This window comes from Aplysia californica, unplaced genomic scaffold (assembly GCF_000002075.1).
Source record: "Aplysia californica isolate F4 #8 unplaced genomic scaffold, AplCal3.0 scaffold00151, whole genome shotgun sequence".
In the NCBI taxonomy this organism is placed as follows: domain Eukaryota; kingdom Metazoa; phylum Mollusca; class Gastropoda; order Aplysiida; family Aplysiidae; genus Aplysia; species Aplysia californica.
The window spans coordinates 1,300,729-1,326,569 of NW_004797421.1; the positions used below are offsets into that span (position 1 = coordinate 1,300,729).

General features: G+C 41.0%; 1 protein-coding gene and 1 long non-coding RNA gene across 3 annotated transcripts in view; one reads left to right on the plus strand and one right to left on the minus strand.

Annotated features, from left to right (window-relative positions):
* Nucleotides 1-8,505, plus strand: part of LOC101854862 (inorganic pyrophosphatase) — a 32,934-nt gene extending 24,429 nt beyond the window's left edge. The window contains exons 6-12 of the mRNA XM_005097303.3: nt 249-311; nt 1,146-1,186; nt 1,892-1,978; nt 3,323-3,405; nt 4,265-4,334; nt 6,134-6,173; nt 7,039-8,505. Coding sequence (XP_005097360.1) covers nt 249-311; nt 1,146-1,186; nt 1,892-1,978; nt 3,323-3,405; nt 4,265-4,334; nt 6,134-6,173; nt 7,039-7,073 — 419 coding nt within the window. The 3' untranslated portion in view covers nt 7,074-8,505. The remainder of the gene's footprint in view (nt 1-248; nt 312-1,145; nt 1,187-1,891; nt 1,979-3,322; nt 3,406-4,264; nt 4,335-6,133; nt 6,174-7,038) is intronic.
* A 3,466-nt stretch (nt 8,506-11,971) lies between these two features.
* LOC106011631 lies at nt 11,972-17,909 on the minus strand. 2 transcript variants are annotated; one of them, XR_001184789.2, is made up of 3 exons: nt 17,750-17,909; nt 13,221-13,345; nt 11,972-12,529 (listed from the first exon to the last, which is right to left on the minus strand). It is a non-coding gene; the product is annotated as an uncharacterized LOC106011631 (long non-coding RNA). The 2 variants fall into 2 exon arrangements; XR_004858487.1 differs by lacking the exon at nt 17,750-17,909 and adding an exon at nt 13,942-14,227.
* Between the last annotated feature and the right edge of the window lie 7,932 nt (nt 17,910-25,841).

Here is a 25,841-nt window from a genome sequence, read left to right on the forward strand (position 1 = left end):
GGGGGGGGGGGGGGGTGTTATAAAAAAACTATATACACAGGGAAGGCTGTGTTATGATAGGGACATGCTGTATATATGAGGAAGAAGGAAATCTCTGGCAAAAACTTAAAAACTGTGTGTGTAATTGTGTGAGAGGCAGAAATAAATCTCTAGCAAAAATTGTGTGTTATTGTGTGTGTGTATTATATCATGTGGACTTGCTGGTGCTTCCTACTGAACACTAACATCTGTACTGTTGTTTTGTACAGGAGAGACAGACTGGAAGGTTCTGGCCATTGATGTGACCGACCCAAAGGCTGATTCCATCAACGGTGAGTGGGAATGAAGATGGATGTCTCTGTATATATAATATTGTGTGAGGGTCATTGTGGCAGAATCGTGTACTTGTCAAATTTTTGGGACCGGAGAAATCAGTATTTCTTCCAGCTTGTGGGGGATGTTTCATTGAAGTAAAAAAAAATGTCCACAGAAATCATCATCCATTAATTAGGGAGAATTTTACTGGGTTACTGACGGTTTAAAATATTTGCTAGACAAAGTCAGTATTATTAGGCGTAGTATTGTTTGATAATACTCTACACCAGGTTTGTTTTCTCATGCTATTTTCTTTTCACGTTTTACGCTATTTTGTTTATAAGAATATTCTAAATTAGCAGCTTGAGTCGCCCAGTGTCATGTGTTACAGTGTAGTAGGGCCCCTTATAACATTTTACAAATTGTTTCGTTTCATAAAGTTCCTTAAAAATTGTGAAAACATGAATTCAAGTGTGTGTGAAAATTTTAAAAAAATCTCTGTCTTCTAATTTTCCATACGTGAACCCTACCGAAACTACACGGTCATAGGGCAGTTACGTCTTTCAATCTCATGAAAATCCTTATACCCTCCTATCCTCAACATGCATGCCTCTTCTCAGGGTGGGCAGGCAGTCCACAGACACCCCAGTCCACAACTAACTTTCAAAGTATCGTCAGTTTGGCTGATGATTGGAGCTGGCGACTTTTGCTTCCTACTCTGTTTTTGTCGTCCGTCTGTCTCTCAAGTCTCTGTCTATTTTTAGCTCAGCAGAAAGTAGTCGTAGTGTTTCTCTGTAACCCAAACTGACAAGAAGTTGGTTAATTTTTTGTTGTTGTTTTCCTCTGTACAGATATTGATGATGTGGAAAAGCAGTTCCCTGGGCTCCTCAAGGTAAGAATAATTGTAATGATGAAAATGATAATAATGATCATATAATGATGTTGAAAAAAATAATAAGTTATGAGGATATTGAAAATGATAATGATACTGATAATAATGATGATAATAATAATGATAATGCTGATATAAATTGAGAATGAGAATGATATTAAAGATGGTGATGATAATGATATTTAGTATGATAGTGATGATATTAAAAGCACCCTATTATATTATGTCTCGGGTTTGTTGAAGTATAAGGGAAGGGAGATCACCATTGTAAGAAATGTGCTGCAAACTCATGGAAGAGTTATTTTCTCAAATAGTTTTTTTTTTCTTTTTCTTTCTATTTTTTTTTCTTTCTTCTTTTTAATGCAACAAATACATGAATTGCTTCTGCATAAAATGTCAGATGTTGTCAGTACAGTAATGAAAGATAGTTTGTGTCTTCTTGCTGTTCTGTGCATGAAGTGTTCTACCTTCCTCTAAATAATCTTATCTCTGCCTCTTTGGTTCTGTTGATGACATTATTTCTCCGCCCCCTCCCCACTCTCTCTCTCTCTTTCTCTCTGTCTCTGTCTCTCTCTCTCCCTCCTCTCTTCTTCTCTCCTTTTCCCTCTCTCTCTCTCTCTCTCCCCCTCTCCATCTCCCTCCTTTGTCTTTCTAACATTCTGTTCATGACATATACATATATCAGCCTTCTCTCCATTTGTCCAGGCGACCTACGAGTGGTTCAAGTATTACAAAGTGCCCGACGACAAGCCAGAGAACCAGTTTGCCTTTGAAGGACAAGCCAAGGACAAGGTGAGGGTCTCACTCTTTTTGTCTTCTTCTCCGCTGTTTTGCTGTTCGTTTAACCCTTTCGCACTTAGCAGGCTTGGCCAGCTGTGGCCCCCCATCCTTAAGACAAGGGCAACAACTCCACGAAAATTGAAGGGGTACCTTACTAAAAAAATTGTATAAAATCACAAACACAACCAAAAATTATGAAAATAGTATTTTCTGAAAGGAAAATGAATGAGCTAAATTACTAGTACAAAATTATAAGTGGAATAGAAGAGTATGAAATGATATGAGAGGTCTTCTGAGATGCGTGTCTTGGATTCCGAGTCTAGATCTAGATCTAGACCTCGTATACTACATTTCTTCAACTCACGAAGTTTCTGCCACTGACAAAGAGGTAATCCACACAAAAGAAATACAACACATTCACAGAGATTGAAGCCTCTGGTGGAAACTTGAAAGCACCTAAAAGACTTTTCTTTGGGTGTTTTTATTTTGTTTTTGCCGTACTCATATCGGGCAGCTTTGCGCCCATGCATCCTAGAGACATGATGGCGTGTTTACAACTAAAATCTCCTCCGACTTTTGTCCCCGCTCAAAAAGTGACTCTTTGTGCTAGCGAAACAAGAATAACACCATAGTAAACCGGAACTCTTCCTCAATAAAGATAGCTAAGTTAAACTTCTGATGATAGTAAAAGTAGAAGCCTCCCGCAGCAACGAAACAAACACCCCCGTGGCGGGCGCATTCGGGCGCTATAGGGATGAGCGGGGGTCACCGGCGCGGGCGCATACGGGCGCTGTAAGTGCGAAACGGTTAAAATCCAATTGTAAGGAAATAAGTGGGTGGTTGGCGGATGCTCTGGTGTGGTTTGCTTGTACTTTTCCTGTCCAGCGTCTGTCGTCCTTACCTTTTTTCCCTTCTTTTCTATGTGGGTTACTCTCTAGTAACACCTGTCGTCTTCTTCTCTTATTTGACCTATTTGTGTTGCAAGTGCCATAAAACTCTTATCAATAACCCCCTATTATAATGATGCATTGACAGTATACATTGTATTTTATGATTTTTCCCCGTACCTGACATATGAATATAAGCCAGTGTGAACAAGACAACATATATAATTATATCATGTACAAGTGGTGGGTGGTTGGTGGGTGCTCTGGTGTGGTTTGCTCCTTCTTTCCTTTCAAACATCTCTCCTTCTTTTTCTTTTCTTTTCTTTTTCCTTCTTTTTTTCCTTCTTTTTTTGTTTGTTTGTTATTCTCTAGTAACACCTCTAATCTTCACCACTTACAGGATCTATTTGAAAACTGTTACTAAAACTAAAGTGATGGACAAGTTAATGTTTTGTTTCCTCCCTACCAGGAATACACTCTGAAGATCATTGATGAGACCTACGGCCAGTGGAAGGATCTGGTGGGGAAGGAAGGAGAAAGCGCCATCAACAGGTGGGTGTGTGTGTGTGTGTGTGAGAGAGAGAAAGAGAGAGAGAAAGAGTCAGTTGTTCCTATAGCAACCCTGAGAAGTTGTTGTTGATGTTAATTTAGTATCCTGTGAAGGTCTCTGTGAGCAGTGGTTGGCGGGTACTCTGGTGTGGTTTGCTTCTTCTTTCCTATGAAACATCTATCGTCCTTATCTCCCCTTCTTCTTCTGGCGCTCATCCTTAGATGCGAGCGCCATAAAACCTCTCTACTAAAACTAAACTGTGAGCAGTGGGATCATGTGATAGTTTGTAGTGCATGGCCTGCCAGTTACCCAGTGTTGCTGCAACATTCCAGCTGTGTCACCGATGTACAGATGATATGTGGATGCTCTGGTATAACCTGGTCTTTCCTAGAGTTATATGTCAGCATGTTTTGGTGAGGGGGGAGTGTCACTGGTAGGTCCTGTTTCAGATTGTTTGTCTTACTCTTTTTTTCTCTACACCTGATGACCATAAATAATTGTGTGGATGTGCTTTTCTTTACTCAAACAAACTTTTTCAGTTCTTTTCATTTCAATTGTAAAATTTTTGTCACATTTGTGTAGACTCTTATATGAGAGGTGACGTTGCACTGAAGCGTTTCGGCTCTTTGTGTTGCTTTGTGCTTCACATTGAAGCAGTCAGTGGTTGGAGGGTGCTGCTAGTAGGTCCTACTTCTGGATGTATTTTACCTTATGTTGTGTGTCTAAACACTTGCCCTGCGTTAAATGGCAGTTATTGGGTGGATGTGCTTCTTTTTTTCTCTAACATGTAATGTGTGAATGTCTTTCTCTTTCCTCTGCTCAGCTGTCCTGTAAAACTGGTCCTTGTTTTTTTCCCCTCAGAAAAAACGTGAGTGTAGAAGACAGCCCGTTCCGCATCGACGGAGCCCAGGCTGAGAAAGTTGTGGAGGAAGTAAGTAACATTTTAATTTTTTTACGCCCTCATCGACACAATTATTTAGATAATTTAGGAGATAGGCTTCGACCCTGCCTGTCAAGGCCAACCTGTGCTGAGAGGGATACAACATCTCAGCAGACAGACTGAGATACTCAATAAAAATTCTTCCCACTTAGGGAATAAACTTGGGTTTCTTGTGTGCAACCGTTACAGCTCAGACACCTGTGTAAGTCACTGTTACAGTAAATAAGGACCATAAATGGAACCGGTCTTGCTGAGGTACTTATGGGTGGCTTGTTTCAAGAGAAGTTTGGGAATGTTGTGCAGTGTGGGAAGCGAGCTGGTGGTTGGAGGGTGCTACTGGTAGGTTGTATTAACTCACTTGCGACTGGGCCCTTTCACCAGTCACAAGCGTTGAAGACTGGCGTTTTTGGGGGTATTTCAATAAATCACCACAACTCTCAGAATTACCCTATATTGTAATCATTTTTTGACACAGTAAAGTAACATTCAAGCTTAATCTAATACAAAAAACTTAAGTTGTGTAAGTCTAATACTTTAATTTGTATGAATTTTTAAAAATTGGCATGAATTTGATTTTCCGAAAAATTTCCAGAGACGTGACAAGAAGAATGAAATTCACTGCAACAACAAAAATAAAAGTTCAAAGTGTTCTGGTTTGATTTGTATACATGTGCGAGTGTTTGGTGAAAATATAAAAGCTGGTCTGTGCATTGATTCAGACCCATACACTGAATTACATGCGACAGATGTACGGCACGACGTTGTGATTTCGTTGCGCGAAAAACAACACCGGTACTAGTGCTAGATCTAGCCCTAAAACTACGACTCAGGCCGTGTTCGGGTACATATCCAGGATCCTAACCATTAGACACATCATATTCTGAGACACTAGAACTAATAAAACGCACAGAAGTATAGAAAACGGCGAAATTATGTGATTCATGTTCATGCGACTTCTTCGACCGTTACTACGACGCCACTGTCGGATTACTATCAGCTGTATAGAAAAAAACAAAGCGCGAGTTCCGGTCTGTTCAACTCCAGTTGGGGTCACTGTCCTTCACCTTCAATAACTTAAAAACTACCGGCCCCAGAGATACGAAACGAAGTCTAAGTAGCTCAGGCTTGGCCAAACAAGGGTACGAGGCGGGTCTCGCGATGCGTGCGTGATTTGTAGAGCGAAAAAAAAATTCCAAAGTTGGTCACGCAGGGCTTGTGAGACCCGCCGCGACGTCACGCAACTGTTGTGTGACCCGTCTGAAGTGAGTTAAAAGTTTTCCTTTCTTTCCTTCTGTCGTTTCTGTCTGTCTGCCTGTCTTTTCTTTTTCCCCTACACTAAATGATGACTGTCACATTGATGTGCTTCTCTTTACTCAGACATATATAGTGCCGTGATTGATAATTTACAATTCATGTTGTAGGGGTGGTAGTAGTAGTAGTAGTAGGCTAGTTGTAGTAGTAGTAAAAGTAATAGTATCTGTAGCAGTAGTAGTAGTAGTAGTAGTAATGGTAGTTGTAGTAGTAGTAATAGTAGCAGTAGCAGCAGTAGTAGTAGTAGCAGTTGTGGTAGAAGTAGTAATACTAATTGTAGTAGTAATAGTAGTTAGTAGTAGTAGTAGCAGTAGTAGTTGTAGTAGTAGTAATAGTAGTAGCAGTAGTAGTAGCATTTGTAGTAGTAGTAGAGTAGTAGTAGTAGTAGTAGGCTACTAGCAGCAGTAGTAGTAGTAGAAGCAGTTGTAGACATTCCCATATATATAATAAACTATTGTGTTGTCTGTGTGTTATTTCAGTCGGCCGCAGTGGGACCAGCAGCAGCAGAGAGTCAAGACAGTAAGTGACACGTGTTGTGTGTGTGTGTGTTAGCTGCATATATGTGTGTGTGTATCTGGAAATGTATCTGTGTAGCCTACATGCCTATGTGAAAAGTTTGTGTTTGTGTGTTGGGGGGGGGGGGGGGGGGTTGCGCGTGTATATGTGGTAAGGAAGAAATAAAAGATGTAGAAATAAATACTGCTTGGATCGATAATTTCAAATATGTGTGTGTGTGTATATATATATATATATATATATATATATATATATTAAATAAAAAAATATATATATACATATATATGTATATATATATGTATATATATATATGTCTGCGTCTTTGATTTGCTTGTCTTTTCTTCATTGTGGTTCTGTGGGCGGTTGGTGGGTGCTCTGGTATGGTTTGCTCCATCTTTCCTATCAAGTATGTATCGTCCTTATTTTTTTCTCCCTCTCCTTTTTTGTGTTTGTTACTCTCCTGTAGCACTTCTAATCTTCGGCACCTATAACCTTATTGTGTTGCAAGTGCAGTAAAAATTTTACTAAAACTTCCTTAAATATGTTTCTGGAGAGATAGATGGTACTGATTCGACTGATAATGACAAAAATCATCATCATTGCCTTTTTTCACCCAGGATATAGGCCACGAACAAACACTTTCCACCTTTCCCTATCTTTGGCTAGTCGCTTGATGTCACTCCATGTCTTCCCACTTTTCTGTACATCCATTTCTGTGACTCTTCTCCTGGTTCCCCGTGGTCTTCCCCTTGATTTTTTACCCTGTGGGTTCCAATCCAACACTTTCTTTGTTATGCAGCTGCTTGACTTCCTAAAAGTGAACGACAAAAATACTTATGCTGTTTTGTTTTATTTTTTTGTTTTGCAGTCAACAAGTGGTACTACGTTATACCTCAGCAGTGAGGCTCTGGGAGCGACCGGAGAACGCCTTCCAGCCCCCCGTCCCCCTTCCCACCACACACCACTGACCACTGACTACTCTAACCCTTACACAGTTGATGGAATCCATGGCTTGGTACTTTCCTCACATCAGCACGCACGTCTGTTGTGTTCTCGGAGACACCCGTGATGTGAAATGTTGAATGTTTTGTCTAGGTGTGATAACAACCAAAAGTTGTGGAGGATTAGTTAGTTAGTTAGTTAGAGACTGCAAACTGAAGTATAAGTTCTGACGCTGGCATTGCTTGCTGGGTTTGAAAGAAATGTTTTTTGCATTTGAAAGTGTGAGGAACGTTTTCTTGTATTATATTGAAACGCTATAATCAGAAGGATGTCACTCCTTTACGCTTCCTGTAGCCACTTCTCTCATTTCCCTCAGATGTTGATCTCTCGTTTAACCAACTTTTCTGTTTTAATTTTCTTAATTGTTTCTTTCTTCTTGTTTTTTTTTTTCCTCGAGTTCTTGATGCAGTTACATGATGCTTGTTTTTATTGTTCTTATCTCATACAATGAATGGAAAAATGAGGAAGAAGAGTGTTTGTGAAAAAGACTTTTTTGTGTGTTTTTGAACACATTTTGAGCGGAGTTTAGGAGTTTAGCCAAGTTGATAAATTGTTGTCTCCGGTGTGCCACATACAGCAGCGTACCGCGGTACAGATCTGTACGATGGTCCTACACGTCCCACCGAGGCCAGAGACGCGGAGTGGATGAACCGTGTGTGGTAGTTAGATAGAACTCTTACTCTTACAACTGATGTCCAACTTGGTTGTGAAGCGTGGTCTCAGTGTGTCAACACACACACACACACACACACACCCACGCACGCATGCACGCTTGCAGGCAGACACACACGGACGTGTATACACACACGCGCGCGCTCGCGAGTACGCGTACACATACTGTGTGGTTAGAACTCATACAACTGATGTCCAGCTTGGTTGTGAAGCGTGGTCTCAGTGTGTCAACACACATGCACACACACACACGCGCATACACTCACACTCACGTTTGTTGTGAGAGATTAAAAAAGTCTTAATAAATATAATTTTATGAATAATTAGTAAGTTATCATATATAGTAATTCTTTTATGACAATGTGGTTTCTTTTGTATCTTCTTCTGTCCCGCTGGCTTAGTGCTGTCAGTGTTGCTGCACTTTTGTCAAGGTTGATGGGTAGAAATTTGATAATTAGGCCTCCTTCTATATCATGGATAAAATGGATAAAACTAGACTGAAAGCCAAAGTTGAAACGCTCAACTTACTACTACTACTGTCAATGTCACTGATTTTGTGGGATTCATTATGTGGGGATTATTACCCTATTATTCTCCATTCTGTTTGCTATGGGTACAACAATAAATAATTGATGAATATATATATATATGCGCTACTAAATAGTGTTGTGTGTTGGATTTATGAGTGTTGTTTTCTTGTTGACCTTGAATAAATGGCTGGCCATGGCTACGGGTGGTAAAATTTTCTTCCCGGCTGAAAAAAGGTACGGTAAAAAATTCGTGGCGCAACTTATTCACTGTTGTCAAATATTTCCTGAAATATCGAACATAAAGTCTCCAGCGTTTGATTTTGTTGGATCCCTACACACAACCAGTTTCCAATGACTATCCAACATAGGGACGGTGTTGGAAACCGACATACCTACGGTTTCCGATAACAACCCACCATCAGCGCGATGATGGATATGGACTCACCATCCCGCCATCCGCACGATGTTGGATACCAACTCACCATCGGTCTCCGATGACAACCCGCCATCGGCACGATGTTGGATACCGGCTCACCATCGGTCTCCGATGACAACCCGCCATCGGCACGATGTTGGATTCCGACTCACCATCGGTCTCCGATGACAACCCGCCATCGGCACGATGTTGGATACCGGCTCACCATCGGTCTCCGATGACAACCCGCCATCGGCACGATGTTGGATTCCGGCTCACCATCGGTCTCCGATGACAACCCGCCATCGGCACGATGTTGGATACCGACTCACCATCGGAAACCGACGACAACCCACCATCAGGACGATGCCGGGTTCCCACACACCATCGGAAACCGATAATCATCCAACATCAGAACGATGTCGGATAAATGTGTCTTTCCAATGGTCAACCGATAGCACCGCTGTCACACCATAGCCTAATTCAAGATGTTCTTATAAAATCAACACCAAGGTATATATAGTCAGTACAATTTCCCCAAACCTAGACCATGAGTCCATTAACAGTAAGACATGAGACTGCAGCCGTGGGTAAACAAGCTCAGCTGTGTGGGGGTTTAGTTTTGGTATAGAGGTTTTACAGCGCTCGCAACTGCATAAGGTCATATGAGCGCCAGAAGATTATTGTGGATGAGATTTTTTAAAATATTGGGGATTAGATTTTTTTTAAAAAGTAATGTGGAACACTGGGGATGAGATAGGAAATATTGGGGATGTGATAAAAATTATTGGGGATGAAGTAGAACATGTTGGGAATTAATTACAAAATATTAGGGATGAGCTAAAAAATACTTGGGGTGAGGTGAAAACTATTAGTGATTAGCTAGAAAATATCAGGGTTGAGCTAGAAAATACTGAGGATGAGCTAGAAAATGTTACGGTTGAGCTATAAAATGTTGGAGATGAGCTAGAAAATGCTAGGGAATATTTGGGATAAGCCAGAAAATATTGGGGATGAGCTAGAAAATACTGGCAAATTTTCGGGATGAGCTAGAAAACACTGGGAATGATCTAGAAAATACTGAGGAATACTGGGGATGAGCTAGAAAATACTGAGGACCAGCTAGAAAACATTAAGGATGAGCTATAAAATATTAGGGATTAACTAGAAAATACAAGAGATTAGCTAGAAATTAGTGGGGATGAGCTATAAAATATTTAGGATGAACTAGAAAATAGTTCGGATGATGTTGAAAATATTAGAGTTGAGCTAGAATATACTGAGGATGGAGCTAAAAAATACTGGAAATGAGCTAGAAAATACTGGGGAACACTGGGGATGGAACTAGAAAATACTGGGGATAGAGCTAGAAAAAATTGGATATGAGCTAGGAAATAGTGGGGACTCTTTGGTATTAGCTAAAAAATACCGGGGAACACTTAGGATGAGCTAGAAAATACTGGGGAACAGTGGAGATGAGTTAAAAATTCATGAGGATTAGCTAGAAAATAATTAGCTTGGGATAATCAAGAAAATATTTGGGATGCGATTGAAAAAACTGGCAAATTTTCAGGATTAGCTATACAATAATGGGAATGATCTAGAAAATACTGCGGAATATTGAGGATGAGCTAGAAAATAATGGGGATGAGCTAGAAAATACTGAGGACCAGCTAGAAAATATTAGGAACGAGCTAGGAAATATTATCGATTGACTAGAAAATACTGGGGACGAGCTAGAAAATATTAGGGATTAGCTAGAAAATACTGGGGATGAGCTAGAAAATATTGTGGATGAGATAAAAAAAAATGGGAGTGCTTATTTAGGCCACATATGGCCTAAATAAGGTAAGGGAGGGGGGTTTAGCTTATTTAGGCCACACATGCTCAAACTACCCTTTTCAGGCAACTGAGTTCGTTCCACTTTCATTATAATGGTGCACCTTTCTCATTTAGAACGGTTTTGTCTCAGTGTACAACTTATAAATCATAACCATAATGAATATTGTAAAGAACAAAGCACAATACGCAAAATTTTGCTCAATCCCAATGGTTTGAATGAGGGCCAGATTTTTCCTTCATGGAGGGGCAAAAGCTAGGCTACCATTTTGGCACACTTTGGTCAAGTGAAAAGGTCAAATCCTCCGAATGGACTTCCGGGTTAAGTTTGGGGTATAAAAAGTGTGTACACTACGTGGCCGAGTCAAAGTTACACTATCTTTGCCTGAGTGACACTCTCTTGTACTGTCTCGTAGTAGTACATGTAGGCTAGTAGGCCTTGTAGTAGTAGTAGGAAAGATCGTGTAGAGAATATTTGGTAGTAGATTCTATCTAGTAGGCAGTTTAGTGAACGTGCTTGCAGCAGGGCGAATCGGCCTCGATAATCCCTGTAGACTTTTGTGATCGGCCACGAAGCCTCGTGTTTTGATGGGTCTAGATCTAGATCTAAACAACTCAGTGTTATTCGCACTGCCACATCCGACAGGCCTAGATCTACATCTTTTTAAAAGGAAAAGAAAGATCATCAAAATAGTTGAATTCGCGTGAAAATCGATTCGGTAGAACTAGAACTATTAAAATTTGCTTCTGAAAACAAGGCAATTTTTATACGAAGGCCATTTTTATAACTCGATGAAATAAAAACTACTGGCTGTGTACTGTGTTATTCTGTATAAAAATAAATTATGAAACTTCAGGGCGTATTATTATTTTCCAGCATCTTTTGACGCCTGAGCTGTAGAGGTTGAAGTTTTCACAACACTAATAGATCTAGTAATAGGGTTAGGTAATAGGGCTTTCCGTAAAAAATGCATAGATCTACAAAAGCCGAACCACCGAATCGACCGGGCACCTCGCTCTCCCCTGCACACTGTGATAACGTGTTGCTTCGGTACTATGTTCTTATAAAATCAACACCAAGGTGTATATATATATATATATATGTTAGTACAATTTCCCCAAACCTAGACCATGAGTCCATTAACAGTAAGACATGAGACTGCAGCCGTGGGTAAACAAGCTCAGCTGTGTGGGGGTTTAGTTTTGGTATAGAGGTTTTACAGCGCTCGCAACTGCATAAGGTCATATGAGCGCCAGAAGTCGTGTGTGGCTCTGAGAAAACCCTTCATAAGGTGCAAAATTTCAAAATGAACTTTTTTGGCATATATTTTAAAAGACACATCTTTTCCGAGCATTTTGTACTTTATTTGAAAGCAACTGGGGCATTCTGTGAAAAGTTATGGCATTTTAAAGCGAACAGGGGTTCGAGTGTCAAATTTTGAGAAAACAGGTTTTAAAGTTTTGCTTACTTTGGGAACACATTTTCCATGATGACAATGCTATTTTCCATGATGACAATGCATAGAAGCAAATAATGCTGATACCACAGCATAGAGGTGCCATTCGTGGACAGTTTGCTTTTTATTTTAGTGAAATACCTCTCTTCTATGTGAAGTTATGACTGTTTTTATGTTACAATAGTAAATCATTGAATTACGTAAAAACGCGTCCAAAAAATATTATGCTCCTCTCGTGTCATACCAGCAAAAGACAAACGCAGATCGTCAAAAGCAGTTGATTCGAACTGGCTGTTGCAAGGCAGGCCATCATTGAGCTTGCAGAAGCACTTCAGGCCCTTCAACTTCGCAAAGCTGTCAGCTCCACACCCTTACCTTCTGGCACCACAAAGGCTGTCACTGTCACATTCTCTATGAAGGTCACCCCTAAGGCATCATCCTCGTCTGTAGATACAGAAATTAAAAGAGAGCGATTTAAAGGTGTGCAGCTTGCATAATGAAATTTATAGTGTTGTACACCACTGTATTTAAATGACCACTATTAGTTTAAATAAACCAGTGATTAATGATCACCAATTGTGAATAATTTGCTCCGTGATCCCTTTACAGTTGACAGGTTGCAACAAGAAGCCAGAATTTTTGTCCATCATTCTGTCACCTCTTGTTTTCGTTTTGCATCGCTGTATTTTTATATGGACCTACTCAGTTTAAGAAATTCACTTTCATGTGACGACAAGTTTGTGACAGATCATCACTGCGATAGTGCAGCATCTCTCTTTTCTTGGTTCTTTTCAAGTCAAATAATTAAAGAGTATGTATTCAGAATAGATATTTCTTCTTTGTAATTTGTAACGGAATTTTAAAATTTAAAGCAAAAATCAGCATCACACTGAACTATAATGCTATAATATTAAATTTAATTGAGAGGCATCACCTTCAACAATACAAGTTAGTGTGGTGCAGCATCTCTCATGGTTCTTTTCAAGTCGAATAATTAAAGCTAAAAAGTATGTAAGATCGATTATTTTCTGCTTTGTAAATGAATCAAGAAATTTAAAGCAGGTGTTAGCATCAATATAAATTGTAGTAGTAGTAGCCCTAGTCTATTATTCAATTCCATTGAGAGAGGCATTACCTTCAGCAATACTGGACTGGTCAGCATCACTTTGTTGTTGTAGAGCACAGCAGTCAGAGACTCTGGATCTGCTTCACTGGGAGCATGGGAGGGGGGCTGCGAGGGTCCTGGGCCAGCAATTGCACCTAAGAGATCAATGAAAATAGTATGTACAATGAGATAAAACTGAAGAGATCAACAAGAATTTATCTGTGTAGTGTGCACTGGATTATCTCCACACGTCTAGAAAAATACTGTTTACAGAGATACACAACTGGCTCTGGATTTATTTAGTCTTAGATCTAGGCACAGTCAACAATGTGTCTGGTGACTTGGTGTATAAAATTTAAAACAACACACTATAATGTCATCTAGATCTAGATCTCAACACACACTGCAGTGAGATTTGCTTCATCATACAGATAGGTAAGCGACAGGGATCTAAACAACAGCTGCAGGCTCGAGTAACTTTCATCAAGAGTCTTAAGTGTCATAGGAGTCCAGATCTAGAAGAGTCATAAGTCTAGATCTAGTCAAGTGTCTAGTTAGTCTAGTCTAGTCTAGTACAATCTTGATCTAAGTCTATAATAACGTTGACAGACTTGGTCTCGTTCCAAGAGCTAAGCTACCGTATAGTGATAGATCTAGTCGATCTAGACCTAGATCTATGTAATGAGAGGATAATTGCTATCTAATCCTAGATTCTACTCGTTAGTCTATTTACGTTGGTTTCAATACTCACTGTTTCGAGCGGGGAACGATGAGTGTGGGTCGTACAGGTCCGGAGCTCCATCCACTGTGTCGACCCACCAGTAGCATCGATCCCTGCTCAAACTAGGTTTTAGTTGTGGCTCGGAAGGCCAGTTTAACCTTCGCCGTCTGTTTATATACCCCCCGTGCTCTCATTCTCCTACACTCACTAGGGTACACTGAGTTTGTTTACTTATTTCACGTGATTCTGGCTTGTCTGGTAATCACAGCGAATTATAAACCACACGGCCCCTTGATCTCATTGATCAATACGATAAAAACCAACACCCCACCTAAAGAGAATGCACAAATCACCCCAGTTTAACCCACCATGATAATACTAAACACAAAACAAGGGGAGGGTATTCAAGAGAGTCCTGACGTCCCTTCCCAAACCAATCTCTCTTTTTGTTTTATAGCGATATTGCCCCAGCTGTTACAAGACTTTCGAAATCTGTCAAAATCCCCCGCTTTAATTTGTTTAATTTGCACTTATTAAAGAATTTTCTAAAAATACAGATAACAAGTGTTTGCAAAACTGTTGATCTGTTAAGACAAAGTAATACAAGTCATTGTGCAAAAGCTTTGATAGTTTAGGAAAATTTGAAAATAAATTGCACCACGAATTTTTGACCTCAGCACTGTAGCGTGTGCTTACGGCATTGAGTCCAAAGGGAGATAACTGTGTAAATCATTAAGGGGAAGAGTTTCGTTGGCTTAGTGCCCCTGACTCTCACCAGACCACCCATGAAAAACAAATACACCAAATAATAAATAGTACGGTACATGTAACCATAATTCTTCAATCTTGGATAGTAATATAATGTATTTTAAGGAAATCTAAGCGCGATATTTACCCCCTACCGAACGCACGTGTATTAGGCGAAACGATGCAAATCCAGCGCTTGCAATGAATTCAGACACAACATGAGGCTGTTGGTTGACAGAATGTTAACGTTAGGAATGTACGTACAATAGTACGGTCAAAAATTTGTGGCGCAACTTATTCACTGTTGTCAAATATTTCCTGAAATATCGAACATAAAGTCTCCAGCGTTTGATTTTGTTGGATCCCTACACACAACCAGTTTCCAATGACTATCCAACATAGGGACGATGTTGGAAACCAACATACCTACGGTTTCCGATGACAACCCACCATCGGCACGATGATGGATACCGACTTAGTTAGAAAATAGTGGGAATGAGCTAGAAAATATTATGGATCAGCTAGAAAATATCAGGGATCAGCTAGAAAATACTGGGGAGGAGCTAGAAAATATCAGGGATTAGCTAGAAAATACTGGGGATGAGCTAGAAAATATTGTAGATGAGATTGTAAAAAATAGTGGGGATGAGATAGAAAAGTCTGGGAAATATTTGGGATGAGCTAGAAAATATTGGGGATGGGATAAAAAATACTCGGGATGAGCTACAAAATGTGGGGAATGAAATACAGTTGGACATAGTAATCCGCTTGCCCGCCCTGCCGACTCACTGCCGCACAGTCAGCCGAGGAAGCCTTGCTGCCTGGGTACGCTACAGCTCACTAATGACACTCTTTAGTGGCAAAACTTGTTACAGAATCTTAATTTTAATGTGAACACACTTTTTTGCACTTAAGGTTCTTAAAACTTGCGTAATGTCGCGATTAGATGAAAATGACGAACTTGCTTTTTTTATAGCTATATTGCTCCAGCTGTTACAAGCCTTTCGAAATCTGTCGAAATCACCCACTTTAATTTGTTTTATTAGCACTCATTTAATAATTTTTAAAAAATACAGCTAACAAGTGTTTAAAAACTGTTGATCTCTTAAGACAAAGTGATACAAATCATTGTGCAAAAGCTTTGATAGTTTAGGAAAATTTGAAAATGCATTGCGCCACGAATTTTTTACCTCAGCACTGTAGCGTGTGCTTACGGCATGACGTCCAAAGGGAGATAGCTGTGTAAATCGTTAAGGGGAAGAGTTTTGTGGGCTTAGTGCCCCTGACTCTCACCAGACAACCCATGAAAAAAATTACACGAAACAGTACGGTACATGTAACCATTATTCTTCACTCTTGGATAGTAAATATCTAACTTAGATTCTAAGCGTGATATTTACCCCCTACTGAACACACGTGTATTAGGCAAAACGATGCAAATCCAGCGCTTGCAATGAATTCAGACACAACATGAGGCTGTTGGTTGACAGAATGTTGAAGTTAGGAATGTACGTACAATAGTACGGTCAAAAATTATTCACTGTTGTCAAATATTTCCTGAAATATCGAACATAAAGTCTCCAGCTTTTGATTTTGTTGGATCCCTACACACAACCAGTTTCCAATGACTATCCAACGTAGGGACGATGTTGGATACCGACATACCTACGGTTTCCGATGACAACCCACCATCGGCACGATATTGGATACCGACTTACCATCGGTTTCCGATGACAACCCACCATCGGCACGATGTTGGATACCGACTTACCATCGGTTTCCGATGACAACCCACCATCGGCACGATGAGGGATACCGACTTACCATCGGTTTCCGATGACAACCCACCATCGGCACGATGTTGGATACCGACTTACCATCGGTTTCCGATGACAACCCACCATCGGCACGATGAGGGATACCGACTTACCATCGGTTTCCGATGACAACCCACCATCGGCACGATGTTGGTTACCGACTTACCATCGGTTTCCGATGACAACCCACCATCGGCACGATGTTGGATACCGACTTACCATCGGTTTCCGATGACAACCCACCATCGGCACGATGTTGGATACCGACTTACCATCGGTTTCCGATGACAACCCACCATCGGCACGATGTTGGATACCGACTTACCATCGGTTTCCGATGACAACCCACCATCGGCACGATGTTGGTTACCGACTTACCATCGGTTTCCGATGACAACCCACCATCGGCACGATGAGGGATACCGACTTACCATCGGTTTCCGATGACAACCCACCATCGGCACGATGTTGGTTACCGACTTACCATCGGTTTCCGATGACAACCCACCATCAGGATGATGTCGGGTTCCCACACACCATCGGAAACCGATGATCACCAGAACGATGTCGGATAAATGTGTCTTTCCGATGGTCAGCCGATAGCACCGCTGTCACACCATAGCCATTACTTTGTCCATGCTCCCATCCCTATTTTATCTTAGTCGTTTGATCCTAAAAATAATTCCCTCAATCAAAAGTTGAATCCATGTCTCTAATTCAAGATGTCCTTCAGAGCTTCCAGCGGCTGATGTCATTTTTCGAGGATTTTCGGGGGCCCTGGCAGGGGGTTGAAGGGGGACAGCATCCCCTTTCTGTTTGAGAATTTTTGGTTTCAGAGCATCCTAAGTATGCCATTTCTGGCTATTCAGTCCTAAATTTAACTAGAAAATAATTGAGAAAAAAAAACATACCTTGCATAGGCCTACATAATTTTCTGCTTGTGTTAATCCATATATTTCCAAATCCAAACATGCTTTCTCCCTTGTACAGATACTGTACATCCACAACTAGATATATATAGATATCTAGATTCTAGATCTATAAAACTTGACAGTTAATGTTTAACTTTTTTCTGCTTGTGTTGGTTTGCACCATAATCAGCATAAGGTGTAGAATTCTTACAAATATTAGATCTAGATCTAGATCTAGATCTAGATCTCTAATCTAATAGCTTTTTATATAACAGCTTGACTTGATCTCTAGATTCTAGTCTAAATTCTAGATCTAAATAACTTGACAGCTAAAATTCAACTTAAATCCACAACAATACTTACAAATAAACAAGTCTGGTTAAAAAAATCAAGCTCTCTTTATAGTTTTCTTTTCTTGGCAGGCCCAAGATCTATTGAACCACAATCGTCATTTCTTCCTCTTGTTTACAGAAGAGTTGGTGCTGTGCTTCTTGTGCTTTAGAAAGTGAAAGTAGAAGACACTGTCTACACTTTCAAATAAAAGAGCACTTCCGGTATGGGTTGGCTATTGTTGACTATTGAGTATAACGGAAAATTTATATTTCGCATTTTTGAAAAAAAATGACCATGAGTCCATTAACAGTAAGACATGAGACTGCAGCCGTGGGTAAACAAGCTCAGCTGTGTGAGAGTTTAGTTTTGGTATAGAGGTTTTACAGCGCTCGCAACTGCATAAGGTCATATGAGCGCCAGAAGATTAAAGGTGTTACAAGAGAGTAACAAACATAAAAAAGAAGGAGGGGAGATAAGGATGATAGATGTTTGATAGGAAAGAAGAAGCAAACCATACCAGAGCACCCGCCAACCACCCACAGCTGTGTGGGAGAAAACTCGTGGGGCGAGCGGACAGCAGGAGATCTTCAGAGGAAGAACTTCGGCCTATAACTTCCTGACTCTCTAAGGGGGGCGGGCCACACACAGGTCATGACTCCTGAGTGCTCTCCTGCTGTTTCTGTTTGTTCTCCGTTTTCTTGGCGCTCCCTTGACGAACCCTCGAGGTTTTGGGGGTATTTCTGGGTCTTCAGCTAGTTTTAGTAAGAGTTTTACGGCACTTGCAACACAATATGGTCGTATAAGTGCCGAAGAATAGAGGTGTTACAAGAGGAAAGTAACAAACACAAAAAAGGAGGAGAGATAAAGACGATAGATGTTTGATAGGAAAGAAGAAGCAAACCACACCAGAGCACCTACCAACCATCCACCCGGGTCTTCAGTCCATGCGTTTTAACACAAATAAGGAAGGGAAATGGTTTAGTTTTAGTAAGAGTTTTACAGCACTTGCAACACAATAAGGTCATATAAGTGTTGAAGAATAGAAGTGTTACAAGAGGAGAGTAACAAACACAAAAAAAAGGAGGGGAGATAAGAGGCGATAGATGTTTGATAGGAAAGAAGAAGCAAACCACACCAGAGCAACCACCAACCACCCACAAGAGTTGTTACGAGTATGAGAGAGTAACATACACAAATAAGGAAGGGAGATGAGGACAACAGATATTTGATAGTAATAGGAAAGAAAGAGCAAACTACATTAAAGTACCCTCCAACCACCCACTTAAATGATGAGAGTTGTGTCTTGTTGAACAGAGGGCCCAAGATGTTTCCCCAAGATGATTGACAGAACAGAATACGAAATGACAAGACGGGAACAAAAATGGAGAGAAAAGCAAGTCTTTTGGTTAATAATTTTTCTTCTTTTTAATTTTTAAATTTATTATTTGTTATGTTGATATAGACATTTTTAAAATGACAAATACGCTAGATTGATCTGTAAGAAATGAGAACAATATGTTACATAAGCACATGACAGCAAAAAGAAACAGAACAAAAAAATACCCGCTTGCTGAGTCTTCTCAAAAACTTTGTAGAAGATCTACAAAAACAAAAACATTCTGAAAAGCAAAAAAAAAAAAAATTATAATTAAAAAATACCAAAATAATTCTGCTAGCTCACTGGAAGCAGTTGTAACTACGGCTAAACATGGGAGAGCACTGTAAACTTTTATCTCAAAACTTTCAACATCTCATCCAAAAGAAACGCCAATCAAGTCGCATTTATATTTAAAAAAACAAAAAACTCCTCTCAAATTCCTCACAAACAATACATTGGAAGAGAAAAAAATAAAATTAAAAGGAAAGCGAAAAATGCTGAGAAAACAGTTTTCCTCTAAACAGTTTCTCTCTCTCACAAATTGGTAATCTTTTCTCTCCTTCCAACCTACTGCACTAACCAAAGTCAGAGTCCCCAAATTCCTCTCAGCTAGAAAAGATGTTTTCTCTCCCACTAGGAAGTTCTGGAAGAAAGAAATGATAAGAGAACAAACTCTCAACAACAACGACGAGAACAACAACGACTGGCTCGTGAAGATTCCAATAAGAAAACACCCAACATGCTAGAAGAAGAGATAGTAAATGCAACAACCAAAGACAAGAGGAGTGTTGGAGAGACCACGGCGATGTATGGCAACTAGAAGGACAGGCGTTAAAGCTCCGTGTAGAGAAGGTGGTGTGTTCTGTCAGGGCACTCTCACGTCCATCAACATCCCACTGGGTGTGTACATTATTTTGTGACCACTAGCTAGCATCAAGCATGCCTGTGCACCCATGCACACACACACACACATGCACACACTCTCACATCCATCAACATCCCACTGTGTGTGTACATTATTTTGTGACCACCTGCTAGCATAGTGCGCCCATGCACACTCACGCGCATGCACACAAACACACCTGTGTGCATGCACACACACTCACACACACACATATGCCTGTATACACACACATACACATGCACACACACACACACCTGTGTGCATGCACACACACTCACACACACACATATGCCTGTATACACACACATACACACAAACACACCTGTGTGCATGCACACACACTCACACACACACATATGCCTGTATACACACACATACACATGCACACAAACACACCTGTGTGCATGCACACACACTCACACACACACATACACATGCACACACACACATATGCCTGTATACACACACATACACATGCACACACACACATATGCCTGTATACACACACATACACATGCACACACACACACCTGTGTGCAATGTGCCTGCACACAAAGGCATGCGCGCACACCCACACACACAATGGTTAACAGGTCAACAAAATCAGCACTTTGGTCTGTCACATATTTTGCATACCACTCTCACACACACACACACACTACTATACAACAACACACACACAAACACACTTGCACTTACACATATGACAACAATACGCACACACATACAACACAGAAAACATAAAACAGACACTGAGAAAAAGATGGCACAGTCCTTCCTCCGAGGAGAGTGAGAGAGGCTATGATATATGTATATATACACGTATACTTGTATACCTCCCAGGAGAGAGAGAGGCTTTATTATATATACACACACACTGGTGTACCAAGCTGTTTGGCAAAGGGGGAAAGAACTTCTAGCTCTTGTCCTGGGCACAAACTCAAAACAGATAGACATCTGGGAGGTTGCTCAAGGGTGGTGGTGTGTGGAGGGGGTTACCATGAACAGGGAAAGGGAGGGGGAGAAAATTGTTGGTCTAACAAAGAGAGAGAGAGGGGGGGGGGGGGGATGGGACCATCAACATTAGGGAAACGAAGGGGGAGAAAATAGTCGCTTTTACTTTTAAGCACAAGGGGGCTATCCCGAAAAATGCTGTTTTGAGAAAAAGATGTACCATGACCAACAGGAAAAGAGAGGAAATTGGTCTGCAGACTGATCCCTGAATCTGAGGGAGAAAAAGACAGATGGGTTTTTTTCAGGAGATAAATTGAAAAATGAAAAAGAAAACATTTGATGAAAGCCTAGTGGGCTTACGGGATTTGATCTAGTCAGGAAGACAGAAGAAAAAATTGATAGTGCTTTTAGAAAAACCAGACTTATCTTTTCACGCATGACATAGGAGCTTCTACTACTCTAGTGCTAAAAAATTTATGACAAGAAAATAACAAAACTGAGAAACCCCATCACAACACTAGAAACACTTTTGTCTTTTAACTGTTCTTAACTTTCCCTTTTTTCCACAACCCCCACCCCCCCAAAAAAAAACCCTCAACAAAACAACCAATATCTGCTGGCCTAGTTTAACTTACAGAAAATTTGTATTTGTCACAAAAACATGAAATATTTTCAATAACAACCTGAAGAAGTCCTCAATAAGAATGACAGATCCACGTAGCTGAGCCACATGTCGATGAAAGTAGAGGGGGAGTCATTAAGGCCAACTTTATTTATATATAGGGACAAAGAAACCTACGCCTTGTCCCCCACCATCCATGATATACTGGAGCACACACAACCTGACGACTAAACTAGATAAGGAGTAGGACGAGAACGTTAATTGCTTTGTAATACCTGAGGCTCACTTTCCATTGAAGTTGAGAACGAATGAGGTCGATCGTGATTTGTAAACTGACACGTGTGGAAACATCTCGCAAATCTCTTTACTAGACACAACCATAAGACAGGGAGAGGTCTCAGGACCCAACAACTCGGAAATCTAACCCTGAACATGAGCAGGAGACACAGTCCACACAACGCACAAGGACTACACAGCACACGTGGACGGACGCGTTCAGTACACGCGGTCGTCAAGTCGGTGCCAGAGTAACACAGCTGAGGATGAAGGAGTCGTGTGCACAAAGACAATGCGGAGAGGGAAGGGGAGGATCTTAATTCTGGTTACAACAACAAACGCAAGCTACCATCAACATTGTTATATCTCTTTTTTTGATCTTTAAAACAAAATCAAAGTAAAATTTAAAAAACAAACAGAAACAGTATGTACATGAAATGCTTGAAGTGGGACTAAAACATAATCACTTGTGTCTTTGACACACCAGCCAACGTCTACAAGTTTCTCATGCTTGCACGGGCATACAAAACATACACACATACAGATACGCCCTTCAAATATTCCGTCCTTTGTACTACAATTGTCAACAACCGACAGCTGTCATCAAAGAAGAGGTTTATAACTACAAGACTGCAGGCCAGGAGCCTCCTTGCACATCCACACACTACAGACATACCCACACTCACACTACACACACAAATACACACACCAATGTGTCACCAGCACACACAAGTCCCGATGTGACAACAACCTCGATTTGACATCGACACTGATGCGACAATGAACTACACTCTAGAGAAAAGATTGCGATAGGAGGAGAGACCAAACCAGAACCTCCCAAAGAAGGCATGTCTCTCCCTCTCTCTCCAAACACGATTCATTCACGACGGACATTCTAGCGTTGACCACTACAAGGGAAAAGGACGGAGGGACGGCCATGCTGTTTTTGAGCTCCTTTTGACCCCGCCAAGTTTCACTCACAACAACAAAAGAAAACTGAAAGCACAAGAAAAAAAGTGGCCGTCCACCACGGCGAATGCTTCACTCTTTCTAGTACTCCAACAGACCACAGGATGGGGGATGCGGATGAGCACATGCGCACACACAAACACATGAATAAACCAACGTCAACTTCACTTCCTCCACACACACACACACACACTGACGAATGAACCACAGACAACTAAGGGATCAGTCCCACTATCACTTTCTCCCCACACACACACACACACACACACAGGTTAGCCCACACTACACTGGAGATTTGTATAAATGCAGTACATAGGATAGAAAAGGAGGGAGGGAGGGAGGGGGTGTTGGGGGGGTATATAACGTCCATGTTATCAACAAAACTGGGACTAATGCTGCTTGAAAAACAAAACTGCTGCAAGTGGAACTTGTTCTCCACACAGCAAAAACAAAACAAAACAAAAAGTCATGAAAAGGCGACAAACAAAATATACAATGTCACAAATTGAGTGTGTGTGGGCGCACGCGTGTGAGTGTGTGTGTGAGAGAGAGGGGTTAGGGTTGTGAGGTGGTACGGGGAAGGCTGAGTTGGGTGAGGGATGTCTCACTTATGACTGCTCAAGCACACACAGACACACATACTCACACCCACACACACATGCTCACACCCACATGCTCACACCCACACACACATACTCACTCACACACACACACACACAGGGCTGCTAAGTACACTAAAAAGACACATTTCACTCCTTCAAAACAAAGGAATAAACCGAATACACGCTTTTGGAGGACACAATGAGTTGCTAGAGACAGGGACTAGGGTTTAGCTAGACAGACTATAGGAACATTCTGGGCAACTGGCAGCCTTAACTCATTTTCAAACAAACAGAACTTGAAACATTTCCTCCAAGTTTCTAAATATCCTCACCCAAACAGACAAGTCAACATTTCTATGGAACTCCCACAAAACTCAGGTCCAGTACAAATTTTTCTTTTAGTGGGAATAAGGATATTTGAACAACTGATCAGAGAGTTTATAGAGTGAAAGCTCGACAGCTCATTTAATTGAAAAACTCTGCACGTAAAACTGGTGGGAAAAACAGACACCCGACCGCATGTACCATGACTGTACTATACTGACCGTAACAACACATCTGAAACCACAACCTGGTCGTCTACAACCACACTGAAAAACAGCAATTTTGAATTTTTACTGTTTATTGAAAAAACCAAACAGATTCATTTTTTCCCCCCCATCCTTCAGTGATTTCAAGATATCTGCTAAGACGGGGACCTACATATTTTAGATCTACCAATCTGTGACACAAGACCTGTACGGGTTCCTTGATGGGACGGGGAAATGTGTGTGTGACTTTGTCAGTTTGTGATAAACGTGAACAAAAGAGGAACACGGAGAGATACACGGATGGATATTGCAGGGGGAAGCAACGGAAAAAAAAAAGGACAACAGAATGAGAACAAGCAAGGGGAAGAAATACAAATGCAAAAAAAACACCAAACTCAACAACCCCAGCATGTTCCAAATCAACAGCATGTCGAAATAAAAGGATGTACAAAATAAAATATAATATAAAAGTAATTTGTACGGAAGATCTTCTGGGAAAGAAAAAAAACGTGTGCGAATGCTTGAAGGAGATTGTTCTTTCCCCACAGAATTCTGTTCTATTATTAACACAGATGCCAATATGATTTTCTTGATATCATACAACAACACAGATGTAGAGCGCGCGCAGGAGGAGAACGACACACATCATTTACTGGCTCTAGTAAACAAACGGTGACAACATTTGTGCTGGGTCAGCGGTCGCTACGGGAACAGCACCAACAGACACACTGACCATCCACGCTGACAGACGCAGCCAGAGAGAGAGAGAGAGACAGAGAGAGAGAGAGAGAGAGAGAGAGAGAGAAAGAGAGAGGGAAAGTCACAAACGTCTCAAGAGCTGACCAAAGTAACGGGATGAAGAGCAATTGGAGAAATGATTCGCCGACACACCCACATATACACACATACTGATGAGCATGCACATTACATACACATTGGCATGCACGCACACATATATACAAAGGAGTGCGTGCGTTCGCCTACATGACATTTAGAAATCACCTGAATGATAATAAGCTACAATTGTTTCATGTCAATTTTTATCTTCAGTCTTCCTTCTCCCATCCTCACATACACATTCCTGTATCATTCCAGTCTTCTCACTCACTCCCTCACATACACGCACACATATGCGCGCGCGCACACACACACAGGTACCTGCTCCAAAAACATGCCGGTACAAACAGACACAAATGCAAGCGCACAAGTATATACATCTCCACAAACACATAAAAGATAAAAATGTGTCCCCCCCCCCTCCCCCCGTCAAGTTTCTCTTCCCCACTTCCATCATTGCACATGGCAGGGTAGACAATTATGCAGTCGTGTCGTAGTCGGGCACAACAAAAGTGACCACGGGTCATCTCTGTCTGTCTGGCGTGTCTTTGCAATGAGGCCGGAGCCTTGGGCTGACCGGTCAGCTTGTTTGTGATTGGACTACACGCTGGACACACACACACATACTATACACTGGACACCAACATACACACAAGAAACTCACATACACACTAAAGATACTCACAGACACACTACACACGAAACACTCGTATACATGCTGGCAGACTGTTGTATGAGATTAAAAATGGTTCTATCCGCGTTTTGTGGATGTTTCGAGTTACCGTTTGTCGCCGGTTCTACTGGCAACACACTCTACGGTGTTCCACATTTCGTTCTGAAAAGACCATTCTGCTCCGAGAGAAATATCGGCGGCAAAAATTTCATCTGTCTCTGCATTCAAATTAGAAATTCACAAACTTTCACATCCAGTATCTCAAAAGTACCTAAAATGCTGATGGAACCCTCTCTAGCTCATACAATGAAATAGTCACCCTCATACATACGAACAAACACCCACTTTACATACACACCAACAAATATCCACTCACA